The sequence below is a fragment of the Jatropha curcas genome, chromosome 9 (genome assembly GCF_041381405.1).
Source record: "Jatropha curcas cultivar XTBG-Jc1 chromosome 9, XTBG_Jcur_1.0, whole genome shotgun sequence".
Lineage (NCBI taxonomy): Eukaryota > Viridiplantae > Streptophyta > Magnoliopsida > Malpighiales > Euphorbiaceae > Jatropha > Jatropha curcas.
The window spans coordinates 27,362,543-27,385,553 of NC_143159.1; the positions used below are offsets into that span (position 1 = coordinate 27,362,543).

At 33.1% G+C, this 23,011-nt stretch overlaps 3 protein-coding genes across 9 annotated transcripts; all 3 read right to left on the bottom strand.

Annotated features, from left to right (window-relative positions):
• Positions 1-1,683: 1,683 nt before the first annotated feature.
• Positions 1,684-5,987, bottom strand: LOC105640149 (uncharacterized). Of its 7 annotated transcripts, none has more exons than XM_089726223.1 (4): positions 5,692-5,983; positions 5,434-5,501; positions 2,345-4,101; positions 1,684-2,202 (listed from the first exon to the last, which is right to left on the bottom strand). In XM_089726223.1, exons 3-4 carry the CDS (start codon positions 4,071-4,073, stop codon positions 1,892-1,894), a joined length of 2,040 nt encoding a protein of 679 aa, XP_089582349.1. In that variant the 5' UTR covers positions 4,074-4,101; positions 5,434-5,501; positions 5,692-5,983; the 3' UTR covers positions 1,684-1,891. The 7 variants fall into 7 exon arrangements, with proteins under 7 accessions (XP_089582349.1, XP_012079792.1, XP_012079789.1 ...); XM_012224402.4 differs by having other exon boundaries at positions 2,345-4,145; XM_012224399.4 differs by having other exon boundaries at positions 2,345-4,145; positions 5,434-5,504.
• A 1,612-nt stretch (positions 5,988-7,599) lies between these two features.
• Positions 7,600-17,184, bottom strand: LOC105640171 (CemA-like proton extrusion protein-like protein). The gene is made up of 7 exons (XM_012224418.4): positions 16,103-17,184; positions 14,746-14,831; positions 12,896-13,069; positions 11,537-11,651; positions 9,832-9,929; positions 9,225-9,360; positions 7,600-7,980 (listed from the first exon to the last, which is right to left on the bottom strand). Exons 1-7 carry the CDS (start codon positions 16,721-16,723, stop codon positions 7,912-7,914), a joined length of 1,299 nt encoding a protein of 432 aa, XP_012079808.1. The 5' UTR covers positions 16,724-17,184; the 3' UTR covers positions 7,600-7,911.
• Positions 17,185-18,156: 972 nt separating this feature from the next.
• Positions 18,157-22,954, bottom strand: LOC105640181 (organic cation/carnitine transporter 7). Its single transcript, XM_012224428.4, has 6 exons — positions 22,795-22,954; positions 22,265-22,536; positions 21,201-21,438; positions 19,329-19,842; positions 18,982-19,184; positions 18,157-18,761 (listed from the first exon to the last, which is right to left on the bottom strand). Exons 1-6 carry the CDS (start codon positions 22,945-22,947, stop codon positions 18,504-18,506), a joined length of 1,638 nt encoding a protein of 545 aa, XP_012079818.2. The 5' UTR covers positions 22,948-22,954; the 3' UTR covers positions 18,157-18,503.
• Between the last annotated feature and the right edge of the window lie 57 nt (positions 22,955-23,011).

The following is a 23,011-nucleotide window of genomic DNA, read 5'->3' on the forward strand; positions in this document are numbered from 1 at the left end:
GACTTTTGCTCGAATCGATCTCCGGTGAATCTACTTTATGTTGTGTTTGAGATTGTGTTTCCAAATCTTTGTACAATCTTGTAGTCCAATTTCATCAGCCTGCATTTTGATAGATCCCTGGAAACCAGAACCAGAACCTACCTAAACCTGATTCTTGAAGACAAATACATTAGAGGATAATGCTTCAACACAATTAAATCTTTCTTAAACACTTGACATTCAAATCAAAATTAACTTTCTAAAATATGTTGTATATGCCTAGAAAATTGAAAGAACTTTCCAAGAGTAAGATGTTCATCATTAGTACTAGCAATAGGTACCATCTGCCCGCAAGCCAGGTTCCATTGTTCTGTCCATTATAAATTGAATTACAAATATATTTCTAAAACTCTATATGATACCAACTTGTATTTTTTTTTTTTTATCAGAAAAATAAATTAATTTTATTAGAAACTATGGAAAGCCTATGAAATGTAAGACCTTGATACTTGAAAATGGAAAGTTGTATTGGAAATTTCAGAGACCTGTTTGCTGATGCGCCTTCTAACACATGCCATTGGCAGGGCAATCTTGATTTCAAACTTCCACCAGCCATTACAAATTCTGAGATCAGTTGGATAGTTTTTATTCTATAAGTTCACAGGACACTTTACTTGACCATTTCTTGCGTAAACTTTTTTTTTTTTTTTTTTTTTTTTTGCCCTTTGTTCTACATGTGTTTCCACGCTCGGACTGGGTTAGTATTCAAGAATCCGCCACTGCTGATCCAACTACCTCTTGGTTTGGCTGTTCTCATTTTTTAAAAAATTCAACAGAAAGTCCCCTTGAGTTGTTGGAACAAGAAAAAACAAAAAAAAAACATGCATTGTCCTGACAAAAGATACAAATTAGAGGTGGCGGAGAGTAATTATTGGGGATTAAGATTAGGCTCAGAGGAAGTTTCTTATATTCTAATATTAATCTGGTCAATAATAGCCTCCCAAGTGGGCAACTGGGGGATAATGCAAGTGGATCAGGTCATCAATGGCAACGAAACTACAAAGCAGATGGTCTTCTGAATTATCCAAGGATAATAACAGTATAAAGAAACCCATAAAAGGTAAACTAATTATCAGTTCTTTTGTTCATTATGAATATATGCATGGTCTGGTGTGATTGGTATTGAAAATTTGGGACAGATTTTTCCATTGGAAGCAAGATTCCTTAAAGCTAAAGGGGACGAGGAGCAAGAGAGAGTGATAGAAGAATTTATGATACATCATTGTTGATCTAAAAGGCAAAATATGATATTATACGCAATTGAAAATATAATGTTGAAATTTGTAGTTTGATTTCTTCTAAAAAAGTATCTACAAAGTTGAGGCCATCAATGTGTAATTCCAGTGTCCAAAATGTCAAACAATAGCTCTAAAACTTGGACTTGTGAGGCCCTGAAAAGTGAAAAGTCTGAAGAATTTATATCATGGGCTTGCTATAAAAGGCTGTGAATCAAACAAGTTGTAACACAAATTATTTTCAATTGCAGAAGAAGTGAAGCTATTTGGTATATTTGCTAGCCTTCTAGTCACACAATAGAAATAGCACTACCCAGCAAGATGAACACCTTCCCATAATTGGATTTCTATATCGCTATGATCACCTCCATGTCCATGATTAGTCTCATTATCAAGAAAGAGATGCAGATTTCAAAATTGGTAACTATCACCAGCTGACAAAAATATAAACGCAAAATGGTTAAAAAACTCAAGTTACAAATGTTTGAACTGCAATTTCAAAAAACAGATTTGCATCTATACATGTAAGCTAGGATCCTCCTTTCGCTTGATTTTACATGATTCTTCTGCATTAACATTTGACAGTGGCTTCATTGCCGCCTACCTCCCGTTTGCTCTTAGCCCCCATTGCTGGGCGCAGTCTCCAGCGTTTCGTCTACAATCCAATCATCTATCAGATAAATCTCCTCAGCATCAAGATCACTTTCAATGCCGAATTGTGTGTTCTGCAAGTGCATGTTATAGTGAAGATAGGTCAAATCATTTAACTCTTTATGCTCAATACAATTCGATCCATTCCTAGGAAGCATTTCAGCCAAACTCCTCTTCAGCCCATATCTCGAAGCACCCTCACAAGTCTGGCTTAGGATTCTCACAGCAAATTTTTGCAGCTCCGGATATTGTTTCCCATAAGTAGACCACCACTGTACTGCATTCAGACTTACAGGATTTAATTTCAAAATTATTTTTCTCTTTATCACGATTACACCACCAAGAAGAAACTAACCGCAAGCGTTCAAAAAAAAAAAAAAAAGAAAAGAAAAGAAAAGAAAAAACTAGATCAGGCTTACCTGGAGAGACATTGATTCTTTTGTCAATGGCACTCCCATCTTTGAATGCACCTCTAGCATGTCTATACTCATCAAGCTGTGAAGATATTAGATCTTGCGTGTGCTGATCTTGTACCATACGAACAATACAACATAACAGGCCAAAAGCAACTTCAGGATCACTGTAGAAATCAGTCGAATAAAACAGACTCGGATTTAAATAATAGCCAGCAGCATGTAAAGGGCTATGGAGATGGTTGTCCCAGATCTCATCAATTACTTGCCAGAAAGGCATATATTGTGATTTCTTGTTTTTAAATTCCCCTTTAATTGTCTCTTTTGCTTGATCCATTGTTTCATATATGTAACCCACTTGCGGTTTATTAGTCTCAGTAATCAAGTTGAGAACACGTAGCAGCGGTATAGTTGCCTTCAAGGTCATCTCAGCTCCAGTCCAGAAAGAGAGATCCTCCATCAGACTAACCACTCTCTTTCCCTTCGGACTGGAAGCCCAGGCTGAGGTCAACCACTCAGATGAAGTAAACATGTCCTTCAAGTTCTTCTTTTCTGAAACGATATTCTCTAAGGTCAAGAAAGGCACAGCAAATTTCATCTTGGATGGCTTTATTAAGTCACAGCCATGGGTATGATTTTTCATAAGCTTCAAAAGTTCCCCATGTCCATGAATAAACTTTGTAATGATCCCAGCCTTGTCTAGTGTCCCTTGAATGCAATCTAATGTTGCTATCTTCTCTAGCATGAGCTTGATACAATAGGATACACTAACACTCCAGAAAACTGTCCTACGTTTAACCATAAACTGCATGCCAACATCTCCCACCCAGCCTGTTGTCGAACATGCTACAATTTGAACTACATTGTTAATCCCTACCTCCTCGATAACTCCATCAAGTAATGATTGCAGAGCATCTATATCATTGATGATAGCTGAAACATCATCTGAACGAAGATAAATTGGACCCTCAGGACATTCCACCACAAAATTAACTAGATGTTGACCCTTCTCATTGACCCATCCATCCAACAGAACACTGCATCCAGTGCTGGTCCATGAATGTCTAATGTTATTCGCATAATGTCGCATATCTTTCACTTCATCCCAGAGAATCCACCCTTTCAACTCCTGAAGAGTAGGAATTTTCACCTGGCCATTGCCAAGAGTTGCATTAAGCATTCTTCTGAAGCTAGGATAATTGGCAGCACTGAAATCAATACCCGTTTCGTAGAAAAATCTGCCAATGCATTTTTTAATCTGCCTTGACAATGCATCTTCTTTTTCTTCACCGTCTATGGCTGAGTTTGAATCAATTTTTCTGTTATGAATCAGATGATGTTCTGTTACAGAATCTTCTACCACAGAATCAATCTCTGCCTGGTTTCTGCTCCCACAACTAGCAGTTTGACTAGCTTCATGCTTGATATGCTTGAAGCAATCCAAAGCAGGAGACAAATTTCTCTTTGATGGGAGATATGGCTGAGATAGTTTTCCAACTTCCTTTGTAAGACTCACTTTTTTGTTTTCTTCTAACATATTTCTAAATAGTGTCTTCACATTTTCAGGAACTTTTTCACAATGGATAACATCTTTCCCTACACCTCCTAAGTGGCATTTGAGACGAAAGAATCCACTGACCACTTTACCGCAATAGTTGCATTGAACTCTAACCTTTTTCTTATCTACAGCAGTGCCATGATCATGAACATTGATGAAGGATTCAGCACTAGTCATTATTCTACATTTGAAGAAACAACAAATGCTAGAAAAGCAAATGCTAAGTCAAGACCGAGTCAGGTGCTTTGACTGCAAATTCATACAAAATGTACAATTATATACACAATCAATCAAGAGAGGAAGAAACTCTTAACGCACATTCACAAAAGTAAATTAAATCTTATTGCCCCTATTTGGTCAAAATAAACGATAAGCGAATCATCATATGTTTTGAATATCAATCAATTAAATAATGACAATTCAAGCGAGTTGCATGTGTGTGGGTTTGCACAGAGAGAGACTAGAAATAAACAAGTGAACAAACTATATAAATCCTAAATATGAATCAGAAAGCTACATTAGTTAAGTCATAATAATATATATATATATATATATATATATATATATATATATATATATATATATATATATTCCCATTACTTCTTTTTGTTACCAAGGATACATAATAAAGTCAGCCATCTAAGGACCATTTTAACACTAAATTTTTCCCTATATGCTAAGAAAAATTTATATTACATGATTTAAATTCAGTGTATTTGAGACATAGATTATCATAATCATCCAAAATGATAACACAGCAAAGAAAAAAATTAAAACATTTAATGTCATTAGGCTATAATAAATAATGAAAAAGGCAGAATAATAAAGAAACATGGTTTTTATATCATTTACACATTATTAACAATATACACTACAATGAAGAAGTTCTTCAAATAATATATATATATATATATATATATATAAACACTTCATTTGCCAAGAAAAAAGTTATGGGATTCCTTAGGACCATTGAATGCTACCATCCAAGGTTACCGTGTTGTTGTCATCACTATTATTGTTGCTATACTTCCACTAGTTCTATCATTATAACCAGCACTATTACACGATCACCTTTACCATCAAAATGCACATACAAGACCACATCGCGATTATAACCACCACCAAAAATTTTTCCCTCACCTTTACCATTATCAACCATCATATTTTCATTAGTACCGTTTCCATATATACTTGTTGGAGAGGTGAGGTTTTTGTTAAGATACTTTTTAATTAGTTTGAACTCAGGAGGAAAAATTATATTTTGTTTTTTGTGTCATAAAATGACCTAAATTAATAATAATAATAAAGAATTTAATATACTTGCAAAAAGCATGACACTTTATGATCTTTTTGTACGTCTCAGAATGGACTTGAGCTACACAATGAGACAGCTATAAACTGAAGGATTAAGCTCCAAAACTTCTTTGCTTTCAAGGAGTAAGGGTGAAATGAATCATTTGAACAAAACCCTTAGTTAAAAATGAAAAAACAGCAACAATAACAAAGTTTTGGGAAATAAAAAGGACAGATACCAGACCTTCAACTCCATAGCAAAAGCACAGTCAGTTGTTCCTTATGCAGTTACATACCCGAGTGATGATCAAGCTGCTGGTTTTCAGAATCAAATTTACTCAAAATGGACTGAAAATTTAATTTTTTCTTTTTTGTGAAAATAAAAGAAAACCCTTGTCCCAAATTCACATACCTATAGAATAAACCAAATAACAGAGAAATGTAGAACTTACTCATCAAAATCAAAAATTGTAAAAAACAGAGATAGACATAGTTAAAGTACCTTTAAACTTAAGCTCCAGAATTTGAAAGCCCTAAGTGATGAAAGATTAAGGAGTAAGAACTCAGGTCTGGAATCAGCTGTTTGGCTACTGTTATATACAGTTTTTATGCAATTTGTTGGTCATGCGCCAAGTGATGACACTTTGCATAGATTTTCTTTTCCTTTTTACGTTTCCTTTTCTGTACGTGCGAAATAGTACGGCCACACGCATATGGCGGCGAGTACCTTCACGCTCTCATCTCGGTTGTGCCACCGGCTGTCTCCGCTTGTTTTCAGTTTGATGTCTTCCTTCCAAACTTGATTGATAATACATGAACATGATAAAACTTCTTTTATTTTTTTTCAATTTTAGTTACTTTATTAAAATAATATTTATTTTGTAATTTTTAGTTAATTTTTTATGTAATTATATAAAATATTTAACTTATCTTTATTTTTTTTACTAAATGCTCTAAAATCTAAAATTTTTATACCAAATGAGGAGAAATAATGCAGTTTTCTGAAATATTTTTAGTCAGATTTTTAATATTATAATATATCATTAGACATGATTAATTAAAAAATTTCAATTTAAAAAATATAAGTAATATTTTAATTAAGATTTTAATTAGCAGATAGATAAGGAAAAACAAAAAATATTAAAAAAATTAAATTTAAGAAATATATATAGTTTTTCATTGTAATTTAAGATATTCTAAATAGCAATTAAAAAAATATTTATTTTACAAAATATAATATATGATTGTAATATTTGATTATAATTTAAAGATTCTAATTTGGATAGGGATAAAAAAATAAAATTCACAACATTTTAACTGGTCAATAAAATTTTTAATTTAAAAATATATATAATATTTTTATTAGAATTTAAAATATTTTAATTAAAAGAGATAAAGAAAAATTAAAAAAATTAAATGTAAAAATTTATATAATATTTCACTGTAATTTAAAAAAATTTATATCAATAGTTGATTTTAGTTTAAAATATTTATAATTAGGAAAGAGATAAAAAAATTTTAAATTTTTAAATTTAAAAAAAAAAAAATATATATATATATATATATATATATATATATATATATATATATATATATATATATATATTAAATAGAAGAAAGATAAGTAAAATGAGAAAATATATAATTTTAGTTTAAAAAAAAAACATATGTAATATTCTATGCCTAAATAGAATAGCCGATGACATTCTTTTTGGTACTTTGGTACTGTAGTGTATAGGAACGTTACTTCAACAAAATTTTCTTTTTTATTTTATCTTTGTTTTTACGTTAAAAGAATTATTATTTAAGCAAGTTTTGAGTGTTTCTTCAGCAGGAAGCATAAAGTCCTATTTAAAAATAATTTTTATTAAGAGTTATTTTATTTGGAAAGACCTGAAACTTTTCTATATTTCTAGGATTTTTTTTCCTAAATGAGCTCTAAATTTAGGATAGATTACCATTTATTACAATTGAAATGAATCAAATTGGTTCGATTCGATCGGTTTAATTAGTTCAACCCAAAATTCGATCGGTTTAGAAAAAGAGAGCGAAATAAAAAAGCTCAAACCAAAAAAGCTCGAACCGTCAAAAATAGCAAAGCAAATTGATCAAACTGAATCGATTTAATTTTTCACCCTAAACCGAACCAAAATGCTCACCCGAATTTGGAGTCTGAATGCATGAAAAAAAGAAATGGAAATTACAACTTGAGACTAGAAACATCAATTTGATTATTATGGTCAAGATCTCTGACCATACAAAACATCATAGAAAACTATTCATCAAGGTAATTTTTCAGACAATTGGCATAATAATAGAACGAATAGATAAAATCATCGATCGGCTCGGCTCGGCTTAGCTCGGTACTTAATTCTACATGTAATCATCAACAAAGAAAAGATTAACAAAGTTAAAAAAAAAAAATCTAGATTTTATTGCTACCAAATCCTGATAATTTCAGGTGAAAGAAAGTTATTTGAATAACCATATAAATATAAACTCCTGACCAAATCAATCAATGGCCTAGCCTAAGACCTCCATTTTGTCCTTGACGTTTATAAAACCATATTTCATTTTCTTTAATGCATACAACACCAGATATACGCCTCTATACAGATGAAGAAGAGAGAGAAAGGAAAAAATTGAGTAGGGAAAAAATGCAGTAACACCTATCTTGCTGGTATTTTCTGTGACAGCAAAACCAATTAACAAAAGAATCCCACTAGTGCCGCTTCATCTCACGGAATATGTTTGCCACCTTCGGAGATAATCTTGGGAGGAATTTAAACATCTGCAATACAAAATACAAAAACAATATTATGTGAGCTTATTTAAGAGGTAGTAAGGTTTTTTAGGGCAACAACTTTTTAAATAGCTCAAAATGATGTTCGGTAATATAACGTTTGAATTAACTTTTAAAAGTTAAAATAGTGTTTTATAAAAAGTTAATTTATATAACATTTAACTTTTAGCGTTTTATAAAAAGTTACTCAAACAGCTAAAATAGTTAGTAGCTACCAAAACATCTAATTTTGCCGAATAGACCCATATAAAGCACTAATTAAATGTTGATTACAAAGTACAATTCTGATGATACTTCGTGCTATTATCTTAGAAAGGCGCAATTTGCATGAACACACAGTTGAGAACACAAAAGCATCAATCATCAAAACAAGACCTGAAGGTCCAAATTATACTCATGCACCTTGGCCACCTTAATGTGGGCATCAACCTATTTACAACATGTTACCTCAAATGATAGTGATCCAAAATACAAAGGATTCCAATAAGTTAGAGCAAATTTGCCCTTTGTGTGTAGCAACGGAGAGGAATCAAAAGATCATTTCAGAACAAGATTTAATCATCAAGGATTCCAAAATTGTGCCAGGATTCTATCAAGTGATACATTCTATAAAAGTACCTAACTGCAGAACTTAGAAAGTATGTACTGTTAATTCTTATGTTCTTAAAATCAAGCGCGCGCACACACATATTATATATATTTTCTATAATTGCCCTTGACTATGTTCTATCTACACAATGCTTACAAAGGAGAAGAACTATTAAAACTTAGTAAAGAAAACTGAAAATGATAATCTAGATTTGCGAGACACATATACTAAATTTCATAATTATTACCATATCAAAATCTTTTCATAATTCCACATGCCTGTACTTAACTTATTGCACTTAATGTGGAATTTGGGCAAGCAATCGATTATAATATAACTGTATTTGCATGAAGGTTTCACTATTCTAGCCCATGTTAACAGTGTCCTACTATTCCAGGCAGCTACATGGTTGCAAGTTGACGTTTTAGTTAGAATAAGATCAATGAAATATTCTTCCCCTGGATTAGGCATTAGGATGTAAAGAAAATGGAATAAACAGTATAACAGAGGGTCAACGAAGAAAAATGCCTAACCACATCAACTTCATGTCTAGAAAAACAAAAGCAAAAGAAAAAGAAAAAAATTATGAAAAAAAAAAGGATCAAAAATGCATTTGAGTTTTAAAAAATACTGTAGAGCATACCCAAAGCTTCACACATGCATCGATAATAACTGGAACCAGGCAAATAAAAATAGTTATTGCAGACTGATCCGCTTCAACCCCATAGTGCTCAACAATTATCTCCACTAAGGTTTGCCAACCAGATTCAGAATGATACCTGCAGGTGCAGTATTTGCCCATAAAAAGAAAAAAAGGCATTATAAACATGAAAGAGGAATTTGAGTTCATAGCAAAAGATTGCTTAGATTTGTTTTTGAGTAAGAAGTCCTGCAAGCAGCACACGCAAAGAGACATACATTTATGTATATAAATAGTGAATACTTATCAGGAAAAGTTATTGATTATACACAAATTTTCATGCTTCCATCTGTTACAACAGTACCAAACAATATTATGCAATGAAGGGGAAAATTTTTAAGTGGAGAATAGGAAAGAAATTCAACTTGCAGAGTGAAACAAGTAAAATTATAGACTTCATATTAAGACTAGAGTTAATATCAGGCTAGCTAATTTTCGACATCTTTAATACAACATCAGTTACAGTGAATTTCTATTAAACAAGTAGGGTAAAGCAGATATGCAAAGGGGAAGCATAATCTCATGAGCGTCACAAAGCAGAAAGCATTACCCTAAAAAAATGTCTGTAATAAGTATAATTAGAAATGCCTTGCCAGTGTCGGAAATATTATTTATTATCTTATATCCAGTAAATTTCAGCAAAGCTACCTGCAAAATTGAGGCAAGGCGAAAGATGATAGTTAATAAACTACAACATCTGAATGCAGGGTCAAGTTACTGAAAAGTCTGCCAAACAGACAATATAGATGCATGTCATTATGAGAATCAAAACAAATTGACCAGCAATATAAATTATCTTTCTATTAAGTCCTTGACATTTAACAGCAGCTGGAACAATTTTATAACTCTAAACAAAGTGCATGATGCTCATTAAAAAGAATTGTAAAATGTTTCCATTTTTTGAGATGAAAAGACTGAAATTTTGTGTAGCAATGAAGATAAATGACAGAACAGTATAAATAAATATAAAAGAAAAATAAAAGTTAGATAATGGTGAATGCAGCGTAAATCTAAGGACCAATAGTATTACGTCATTTGTGCTGTCAACTACTCGAATAGATTCCTGATCAGATTACAGTAACTAAATTTCTACCTGAATTGAGAGGTGAGTAGAGGTGAAGTTGAAAGTTACATAGATGTCCATATTGGTCCTTCTGATGAATACAGCAAAGCTTCCTATGCCCTTAAATGTGAGTTGCCCCTTTAACTGGGTAACCACCAAAGCCAGACCAGAGGTACAGAAACTGCACCTGGACACTATTTGTCGATTGATGTCGCCCATGATGAGAACCACCAACCAAGTCAGCTTATAATTATCCTTTTTAAAAGATCAAATGGTTTGAAACTATTACCAGGAGGAATTTTGGGCGGTAAACACCCCACTCTACATGAATAATAGAATCTGAAATTGTACGGTGGTAAACATCCTATTAGGAACAATTTAGTGTGGTAAAAACCCCAGTTAACATCAATAATACAATCTGTAACACCCATTTGCTTTATCAATTGGATTTTGGTTCTTTCTGAGAACAGAAGAAGGTATTTATCTCTGTCTCTTTTTTTTTTTTTTTTTTTATCCTTAAAAGCGTGTAGTAGCACAAATTTGATCTTGGGATAGTTGGCAGGACAAACCCTGAGTCATCGAGTTCACACACCTTTATTTTGTCAACACTGTCTTTGTAACTTTTCATTCTCTTGCTCATTTAGGGCCCACTTGGCATTGCTATTGTAGCTACTACTCAGAACACAATCATCTTAAATTTGTTGATTAGAAGACAATAAACATTTTGACATTTTTGTCCATAAAAACTCCAGAATAGCCTTTTTTTGGCAAAAACATATAAAAATAATTCTTCTTTTTAGAAAAAAAAAAAAATTTCAATCCCAATTCTAAATGGACATTCTCTTCCTCCCTCCAGCTTTTATTACTGAGAACATTCTCAGGAGAGCCAGTTAAGAAACTTATCATACTGACTTTACCATATGAAGAAGCCCCTCTAGCCCACTACACTAATACCTTACTTCTTCCTTATATAGTGGAAACCTGTAAGATCGAGTTCAGACTAACCCAAGTAGTAAGAATGGTTATCCTAGTTACTGTTCTTGCTTCAACTAGTACAAGTTTAAATTGATACATGATTATGATGACAACATCAATGACAATAATAATGACAATGATGTGCTTCCCACAAATGATATGTAGCATGTAGACCATATATAAAAGCATTATGCAAAGAAAATGGCTTGTAGCTCACTTTACTCTGATTGAAGCATAAAAGGATGAACAACGAGATCCCAAAGACCATGTCTGACCATATATTGGCAAATGCTCTACGGTTCTCTAATCTCCACTCATCCCGTAGCTCTAACCTGTTGAACAAAAACCAGGAGCAAATAAGATTTTATCCCTTGTTAATTAGAGGTTAACATTTAGTGAGCTGAATCAAACAATAGGAGCAAGTGGCTTCAACAAAAAAAAAAAAAAAAAAAAAAAAAAGGCACAAAAGGTAAGAAGCACAAAAGATCGGTCCTGAAGACAGATGCGACGGGAAGAAACTATTACTTTTTTTAGATTTTTGGTAAGTTACCGCGACTATCTTCTTACATGAAATGCCACAGTTATGATTGTGCTGAAATTTTGATTCTAAAAATATTAAAGGAATTAACATAAGAAACTGAAATAGAGTACAAAAGTTAATTTGTGTGCACAATCTTTAGCCAACTTTAACAATGAACTTATGATTCTTCATAATTTAAGATCATTAATCCAACGTTACATGCAGTGAATACATATAATCAATCCATTAAAAAGAATGCACTTACAGTCTGCATATGTATCCTAACATTCCTCAGCTGTATAAATCCGTACACCAAACATTACAATTCTCAAGCAATGGAACATAGTTAATGAAAGTCAAAGTATAAACATTTTTATAAAATTTCTAACTTGACTCCTCGATCATATTATCCTACACTATACGCTTGATACTAGGACCCAGGCCTACTGCTAGGGGCATTTATAACACCAAGCATTTCTGCCATATATTTTGTTTAGTAACTAATATGAAGAAAACAAGTAACTTACAAAATTTACAAAAACAGATAAAAAAAAAATAAATAAATAAGAAAGGGAAAAGGAAAGCATAGAAAGTTATTAAGAACTCCCCCCCACACTTAAAGCTATTTTTTATTTCTAGAAGACTTAAAGAGCACTTGACTGAAGAAATATTTGTAGCATGAAAAACTCACACGATCAAACTATACAATACAAAATGGTTGATCTTTAAGCAATTATTTTCAGGGTCCAGCTAAAATGGAAGGTGATGGAAAATAGTAATGCCTTAACTATAGAGGATCAATCATATAGATAGAGGTATAAGGACAAAAATACAATTTCAGGTATAACTCTTTTCAAGAGAGCAAATTTTGGAAGGTTCACTACTGCTTGCTCAACAGTGAGATACGTTACATTTTACTTTCTCAGTAATGGTTTCTGCCATGTGTTGTCATTACTTTAACAGAAACCTTACCTAATTTGCAAATAATTTAATGAAGTAACAAGGTAGCATAATAACATTAGTTGCAAAAAGGAGCAAAAACAGCATTGTTCTTACGCTCTATGCCGTAATTCCCACCACACTTCCTCATCTGAAAGAGGTGGAGATTTACCGATCTCTACTTCAAACCGCAATCTTGCTTTCTCAGTATTTAGTTCCTTAACCATTTCAAGCTTTTGACTTTTTCTTACGTCAAGCATCTGTGCCGCAAGTGGCACAGTCTTCACATACCTATTTATGACATAGAGTTACTGGGCTTGGTCAGAAATTCAAAGCCAAAAAGTGTACTGATATATCATTAAAACAGATGATTAATCCTTAAGTAAGAAGTGGATATACTTGCTTTAGCTTAAAAAAAACAATAATAAGTGCAAAACATTCAATAATACCACCAATGTTGATAATGCAAGGTCTCATGCCCATTGTATAAAGATGCTTGGTGCCCAATGTTGAAATTGGCAGATTAACCTAGAACCATACTACCAAAAGAACTAAATGAGCAACTTCACAAATTCTTATTTTTCACTTGAATCATTAAGGATAATGGATGCATCTGACGAGGAGAAATGAAATTGAAGAGGAAACTACTCTTGACTGATACCAATAATCATCAATCAAGAATGCCAATTTTGAGCAATAATTAATACTTAGCAAATACCCAAAGAATTTTATCTCAGATGGTTTAGTTAGTCTATCATCAAATGGTGAATGTACCCGCACAATTCAAGTAGTAGGAGAAATAAGAGGAAAGAAACCCATAACGAAATGGGCTAAGAGTGGTAAAATGGTTTTGATAAAAAACCTCAGAGAAAGATTGGCCATGAATGTGACAGAATTGAAAAAATGGGGAAAAAAGGAGCAATTAATAATATTCAAAAAAAAAAAAAAGGAATAGTTTACGCAAAGCTGCAAAGAAAGCATAAAAAATTTAATTTGAAAATATTTCTCAGTATCTTGTTAGGAGGTTAATGCATGCAATTCTTGTCAACCAGTGTGACATAGTAGTGAATCCTTTGATTCAATGACTTTCCTTTTCTATCTCAGTTCATTTTCTTCAACTTAAAGTATATTTAAGTAATTCTGATAGAACTTCCTATTTTAGAATTTCTAAACAGGAAGAGTAGAAAATTGTTCAAGATTCTTTTGTTAAGAATTTATTTTATTTGAAAAGTTTTGTGATTCTTTCTATTTAGGCTCCATTTGGTTCATTCGTAATATTTTCTAGTGAACATTTTCATTCCTTTTCGACATTTGGAGTGCTTAGGAGAACTACAAGATATTCTCATAGTCAAAAGGAAAATTAAACAGTATTTAAGGAAGATGACATCCTCTCTTTGACTTTGACAAACTCACTAAAATGGAAGGACAAGGACTATCTGCAAAACACATGGAAAGAAACAAAACGCAACAAATCCAAGAGCCTGTAAGCACAGATCACAGAACATGAATTTCTAATCTGTTCAATAAATAACGTTTCCTGCAATATTTTGGTTAAATATTTTACTTAGTAATACAAGAAAGTGATGTTAAATGAGGTGGCGGACTGGAAACCCTTACCATGATTGCAGGAGAATAACCATTAGTGAGTTATCTTAAGAAGATCGTTATAGTATGATTAAGAAAAGGTCACTTGCATTCTATAAGAAATGATCACTTGCATTCCAATTTTGTAAGGTTAATTTGGGTGCTTCTACATATGTTCTTATTCACAGATTGTTTTGGTAGAAAAGGAAGTGCCTTCCCCCTTAGTGTAAAAGTAGTTTTGACCACATGTATTATTTTAAAGATATGAGACAGCAATAAAAAAGTTTAGGTGGAAGGAAAAAAAAGTATTTAGATGATTGCAATTAGAACTAAAATGATAACATTTCACTTAAAAGGCAAAAATAGTATGTACTAATCATTACCTGTCAAGAAAAGGCATAAGTACATAGTCATGCACAGCAAAGTCCAGTACCCAAGGGACAAATATCAATACTGCAAGAAATTTAGCCTGCAACAAGGATGAATATGTCTAGGGTGTCAAGTCATATGTTGATAAAAAGATCTTCACAAGCAAGGAAATTATTCACAATGCAAACAAGAAAACAGGATTATTGACAGAATATAAAAAGAAAAAGAAAATTAAACCAGAAAAGAAATATATAGTTACAACATTTTATGCAACTAGGCATGTGGGGCCCATCATCCAAAAGTAACCTGGAGTTGTTTCCGTAGTCATTTCACTTAGTGAATATATCAAGGATCCTTGCAGTGCACTATGGATAGAAGATATGGGTATGACAAGACTTGATAATAAAGTTTATGCAAAGTCAAACGTACAACAATCAAGGTGTTATGCAAGGTCTATTATTTTACTTCTTTTTTTTTTTTTTGTCCATAATAAACAATTTAATACCATAAAGTTTGGTCATCTGACAATATTGCATATGACATGTAGGTTCAAGTAAACGACATTAACCTGATTATTCTTGCTGCAGAAACTCAATCCAGAACAAAATGAGTTGAATGAAATCATTTTAGAGGGAAAGAAAGTGAATGTTAGGTAATACGTAACTGGACATAATGAAATTGAAATTCATGCAAGTTTTTGTTGCTTCGAGGGTTGCTAGAGTGCTTTATAAATGATGAGCTTAATCCTTAGCAACACATCTTGAACTGCTAAGAAACTGTGACTGACATTGTGCTCCTCACCATATTGGCTTAGAAGTAGCATTGCAAACTTCACTTCATTATGGTCTATCAAACATGCTCTTAATACATTTAATAATATTCCAATGACCATTCGAACTATAAAACGCGTTGCCAGCTAGAGATCTTATCATCGTGTACTATTGCATTATTGAATTAGGACTCATAGTCTTCTCTTGCCATCATTTAAAATATTGCATTCTTGTATTCTGGAAGAGAGATGCAAATTCAGCTTTAGCAATTAAGCGCATATCATACAAAGTAAATATCATGGCTAAAGCTGTTGTAATGGAATCACACAATGCTAATCCTCGTTTCTACTAAGGTTGCTTGAATGCTTCATAGGTTATGAACTTAATAATTAGCGACAAACCTTTGACATGAAGAGATATTATCAACAGCAAAGCATTCTAGATCATGTGACAATGCATCCAATCAAAAAGAAATGAAAAACCCCAAACGCATTATAGGCCCATGTGAATACATAATATGACATCAAGATACGTTGAAGAAGATTGCATATAGGATCATAATCATACAGCATGGTAAATTGAAGGTGCAACTAAGGCATACCGAATTTAAAGAGGCATAACGGAAAACTCGGTCTTCATATAATATATCCTCTTCTTCCCTACCAAGAACCAAATCCCTAACTGACTGAACAAACCCTTTCTCTGGAACAAGATCTGATCGCACTTCATTGGCTGCACCATTACCATCCAAATCTTGACTCCACCATGAACCATTGACGTTATGATCATTAGTATCATCCACAATCCAATCCTCCCATCTTTTACTCTCCTCATTCAACATATCTTCTTGTGCTTCCCTCAACTCCACAATGGCCTCAGCTCTTCTCTTCCATGCCTCAAACTTCTCCTCTTCAGACAACTCTTCATCACTAGAACTCTCTGATACCTCATCCTCAATCTCATGCATATCATCATCTTTTAAACCAAGCCAATTGCCATCATCATCAAAAAAGAACCTTTGCCACCAACTTCTTTTCTTTGAATGACTGTTGCCATTTTTCTTTGCATTTGGAACTAAATAACAACTTCTCCGCTTCTTACTACTCAATTGAAGCAAAAATTTGGATGCATTTGTAGAAGATAAAGGTTTCCTATATGGGTTTTTATCAATATACACTAAGCTGTGGCATAAGACAATTGAAGTGCTCATTAAGAATAACATGTATAGAAGCCACCATTTTTTGGCTTCTCAAAACAATAATAGCAATAAAACATTCCAACTTACAATAGACAAACAATCAAGCTGCTTACTTTCAACCAACAAAGGCATTATATAACTATACCAAAATTTGAAACTTTCTGTACAGAAAAAGCCAAAATCCCCTACGATAAAATCCAATTGATGAAGTTTCTCAAAAGACCCAGATATACGCTGCCCTCAAAAAACCGAGAAAAAGATGAAGGTAGTATTAATATTCTTTGGAATGTGAAGCTCAAAGAACGAGCTGTGGAGACAAGATGGATAATAACGGTTTTGAGGTAAAGCGGATAACCCATTTTGTTTTAAATTACCTGTTTACCCTTCATGGGTTTTGTTTGGGCAGATAAGAGCGACGCTATGGTGGCATGCATGTAATTTTGACATGCATTTGAGGCAATCTCCTCAAGTTGAGAGATAGAACTTAGAAGAGGAAAGCCCAGCGGCTCCATGCTTCTAGATTTAGACATTCTCCGTGTACGGTCCGATATATATACGGAACCAATCAAATAGTGTGTTTTTTTGGTGCAAGGGTGGAGGGAGCGGATTACCTATTATCAAGTTCAACGTGCACTTATCATACGCCAAATTCATACGTTTAGCTCGTATATTTGTCTCTCAAGTTTACATGCCTTGTGACACTTATGACTCTAAATTTTCAGCCATGCTGTTGGATAAAATAAAATGTAAATATTCAGAGTCGTGATTGAATTTTAAGGATAAATTTATGCATTAAGCTTAAAATTATATCTTAATGTACATATCTAGATAAGAGTATTTTTACGATACACGGAAAAATTAATATTTTTTAAAAATTGTGCATAGGACCAACTATACATAGAGCTTAGGCACAATTTTTATCCTCCACTTATCGAATAAATTACCAATTACATTAATCAGATATTACTTTAAGCCATTGACTTCAATTATAGTTATAAGAAATTGTGAAGCTGTACCCAATCCATATTATTGAACTCAATAATTTTTTCAAGTCAACTCATGAAATACATAAATCCAGGAATTATGAACAGTTTGTATTGGATATGAATTTAACGTAATTCGCGAGTCAAATAAATGATAAATAACAGATATAAATTTTAAATAAAATACAATTGTTTAACAGAAATATAGTTAACAATATTAAATATACTTAGAAACACAATTATAAAACAATTTTCACAAATATAGTGCCAATAACAACATTCTAAAAAAGAGTGTTGAAAATAATAATAACAATGAGCAACAACAATGAAAAAATAAAGACAACCAATAAAATTAATACTAATACTTAATAACATGATTCAATAAATTTTAAATTAAAATATGTTCCAATAATAACATTTCAAAATAAGTTTCTATTAAAAAAAAGCAATAATTTAAAAGGTAAATCTACTAAATTTATAAATAATCTAGTATTCATATTCACAATTATAAAGCAAATTAAGTTAATTCAAATAATTCATAATTACACACACACATATATATATATATATATTTAATATTGTTTACAGATCGAATTGGGTCGGATCAGCGGGTTTACTTTGTGGACCTGTGATCTGACAAAACCCAACTCATAAATCATAAAAATGACCTGCCAACTCAATCGATTATACTTTTAAACCCGCAAGTTGGGTTGGATTGAGCCTGGTTAGAACACGGCGTGTACAAAACACTAATTGCTGCATTCAAAAGAATATTTGTGGTTCTTCTTTTTAACTGCATTTATCATATCATGTACATTTCCTTATAAAGGATGATGAAGAATTTGTTTGGGACCAAAAGCAGCAACACTGTCACTTAATTCACGACCTTTGGTTTCAAATGGGAAGAACAAAACACTAATTGCTGAAGTAGCTATTATAACCTCAAACAGAACTATGGCTTCCTCAATCTGGCAGCTATTCACTAGTCCTACTGCCACAAGAGGGCATACCATCCCGCCAATCCTCCCCATAGCGCTTGCAACTCCATAGCCAGTTGCCCTCACCGATGTGGGGTATAGCTGGAGGAATGGCAATATTGAAAAAAGTGTCAACCTCCAGCACTTGAGATAGGAAATGAAGCAAAAAAAGATATTTGATAACTTTCTTGGCAGTATCTCAATAGTATACTTTTTCCAAATTCAAGAATAGAAAATGAATCAACCATCACCTTTGGTGACAAGAATAAAGTTTGACAAGAAAATGATGTGAAAGAAGGAACAGAATGTTCCAAGAACTTACCTCTGGGCAATATATGCATGCGACTGTAAAGGTTGCAACGACAAACATGCGAGCTCCAAATAACAAGACTGTTGTCCATATTGCAGGTTGATAGGCAACAAGCGGCAGAAGGAAAACAAAAGCCAAAACAAACATGAATATCAGGGAAAGCTTGCGACCAACTCTATCCAGAACTACTGCCGATAAAATAAGCCCAGGAAGCTCTGCAAGATGATTTTCAAGTAATATTTCTTAATAACTACTTCATATGATAACTATCAAAAACTTAAGAGATGAATAATGAAATAGTTCACTCTGAACAAATCACAAAATTAAGTAGAAGAAAGAGAAGATTAGATATGCAGTACCTGCCAAACTAGTGACAAATAAATTAATGTAGATGCTATTCTCCTGGAGATTTTCAAAATACAAGATAGCTGAGCGACATTTGCTTTGGCTACCACTTAGTTCCGAGGTCAGCAATACAATACCATAATATGAAAATGAATTCCCAAAGCATAACACCCATAAGAGAAGTGTCGTTCGAATTAATTTCGATGAGAATAGTGTAAGAAAAGACGAGAAGCCTGATTTAGTGTTCAAGATGTTTTCACTAGCTGAGGAAAGTAAAGGGCTATAGCCTGATGAGGAAGATTGTTCATCCAATCTGGTTGTACTATCAGAAACAAGCATCCCATGTGGTAATTTTGTTTGGTTGAGCAAAGCTATTTTCTCCAGGATTTTATGTGCATCACTTGTTCTACCTTTTGTGCATAGATACCTTGGAGACTCTGGCGCAAGAGAATAAAAGAGAAGTAGAGCAATTGATGGCAGAGAGGAGATTCCAAGTAACCACCTCCAACCCAATCTCGGCATCACTATCTGCAATAATAACAACATGAAGCATTTGAAGTCCCAAATCTTCAAGTACTAGGATGCCAATTTCAAGTCTACAGCAGCTAAGAAGACTGGAAGTTCCAGATTACGTTAAGCCTAAATAAACTTTATGCAATGAATTTGTTTACTAAAAACTTTCTGCAAGTTAGCTTACATATTTCTCTAAGAAGAAAAGATGGCCAATTGACATTATCAGACAAACACACCATTATTAATAATGTAATTAATATGGTTGAAAGGTGGGAATTGGATATGGAACCACAAACTCGATCAAGACCTAGACCCAACAACCTCATGACCACTGGATTGATAATGGACCATTGCTAGCCCACCAGACAATGAAATCCCAGTAATAAAATTTACATACAGTAAACAATTGGAATTTTATGGAAATTTAAGCCTTTAAAGAATTAATTTTTTTTAAATATAAAATGATAACCTAGTAGATTGGTGGCATTGATTTACAACTCATGAAAATTGGTTGAACCTCAAGTCTAATCTATTACCAGTTTCCTCCATAAAAGACTAGTTCAACTACCAGGTTTGACTCAAAAACAGTTTGGAATAGACCCGATCCAGGTTAGCAGCCAGTTTCTGGTTAACCTGTTCCAACTGGACAGTTTGGTCAGGTCTAAAAGAAATAATTACAGTAGATGTTTCATTGATTTTGAAAGGCATTTCAATTGATAAAAGGTCAAAAATTTAAGTTAAACAAGTCAAGATAGTATAGGTACATTAAGTTAAGACAGAATTCTTTTTTTTTTTTTTTTTTTTTTCCGAACAACCTAAAAGTGAGAATGAATTTTCCATGATAGAGATTCCATGCCATGTTATGTTTCAGAATTTCTCAAGAGTCAACTGCTCTTTTCATTGCAGAACCTTTTTCAATCGGATTATGTAAACTTAAAGCTCCATAGTCCATAGGCATATTGCTAAAGAGAAGCTCTCTTAACTAACTTTTGAGTTAATCTAAGCCTTCCAGCTTGAGCATAATCGGTGGGTGTGTTACCTTTATGTAACAAGATTACATAATATAGAGACGTTAACTTCACAAGTACTTGTGCCGTGTTCCTACATGTCAAATGCAGCCTGAAAACGAATTTCTTTTTCAAAGAACATTAAAGAAAAAAAAGAAGAAAGAACACACTTTTGAATACAACTGGAACTATAAAGCTCAATGAAAACCAAACAACTTTTCACAAAGAACACAGAAAACAATGCCATCTTCATTTTTCATTTCCCCTTTTCAAATAATATCGGATAGGAATAGATTTTAATGAAATCAAATTAACAAACAAGAGTAATTTGGAGAATAATTGAATAGTTCAGGAAAAAGAACATACCCATGCAACTGAAGCCTCAAAAATCGTTCCAAATGTCCAGAAAGCTGAGAAGACAACCATCCACATGCCTCTGTTTGAAGCAGGAACAAACTCTAGAAACCAAGTGGTGAATACAGGTCCGCCACCCAGGCCGATACCAACCAAAGAACGAAGAATCAACAATGATATATAATTTGGAGAGAAAGTACTTAACAGTCCTGCTCCACTAGTTAGTATAGTTGAGCCTAGAAGTCCCTTCCTGGAATAAACAATTGACCAGATTTCACATAAATTCATTTACTTGCTCTGACTGAAAGCTAAATGGCTGAAAATTTGACATGGCCTTATAATAAGTTTGCATTCAAGTGTTTAAAAATCAATTGGTGATTTCTATAGCTGGTTTCTACATCATGATCAAAGGGCTTTATATGTGTTGAATGTCTTCATGGTGCTGTGTGCATGTTCATCTGCATATTAATATACTTTAGTTACAAGATATTCAAGAACTCCGCAGGTTGCATAACAAAAATTAACTTCTTTCAGTTCAACTACTTAAATTCCATGTACCAAAACCTAAAACGATATTTAGGTACTAATTTTCAGGTATGATGTCAGTGACCTACCCATTTCATATTGGAAATATTCCTGCCCACATTAGGAAAATTTTACAAAATGCTGACACCAAAATTTTTAAGCAACAAAAATAGGTGGATAATGGATGCACTATTACATAAACTTGTATGCCACTTGTGAAAGATAATGACACAATCTTACAAAAACTTCAGATGTTAGACAGTTAGCTCGCTCTTTTCTAATTGCTGACGGCTCAAAATCTCCCATCAAGTAAAAGCAATACAAAATTAGCATCCTTGAAGCTTAGTAGAACATATTTCCAAGTTTAAATATCCAAAAGCAAGCCCAGCAGTCCATTGCTTGGCAACTTAAAGAATAACTAAAAGAAGAAAAAGAAAAGGAATACTAATAATAAATACAAGGTTCTTAAACACATTTTAGTCCTAGTTTGAAGAATCAAAGAAATTATAGATCCATATTAGAAGAAATATAAAGGAGGAAAAACAACTAACTTCCTTCCCATGTTATCTGATATAAGGCCCCAAGAATATGCTCCAATTAGCATACCAGCAAAAACAACACTTGTCAATAGGCTCTTTTGGGATGAGGAGAGTCCCCACTCAGTCTCAATAGCCAGTCCCACAAAAGAGAGAATCATAATTTCCATAGCTTCTGCAAACAAACCAAGGCCAGCATAAAGAAGCACAAGACCTTGAAATTTCCCAAACCCAACTGCAACAAGTGCCTCATCCAAAGTGTACTCAAGACCGTATTCGTCCATTCTCTGGAACCAAAAATAAAAATTTGATAAGCCCAGAAAAACATGAATGACCAGGACTCCAATCAGAAGCAGAGAGTTTATATTTCTTCCTTTTTAAGCATATCAACCATATCCTTTTTTATCCATAGAAAAATGTAGGAAAACTTAACCTTTCTTGTTATAGCAAGGCACTTTCAATCACATAACATTATCAAATAAAAGTTCCAATTTCTTTGCCAGAACAAATATGGAAAACCGATATATAAATAAAAAACGGAATACCTTGTTGAAGATAGGATTTGGTAGGGAGGGGAGTAATAGAATCCTCCTTAAACAGCCTGGATACCCATTACAGGTTTTGAAGAAAAAAAGTAATTTAGCAGCAGAAATAAACAGTATGAAAAGCAAGTGATGGATTAAAATCGGTTGCCGCATGCCATTTTTTACACGTTACTAAACAATGGCTTGATGGCACTGACTACTGAGTAGGTAAAAAAGT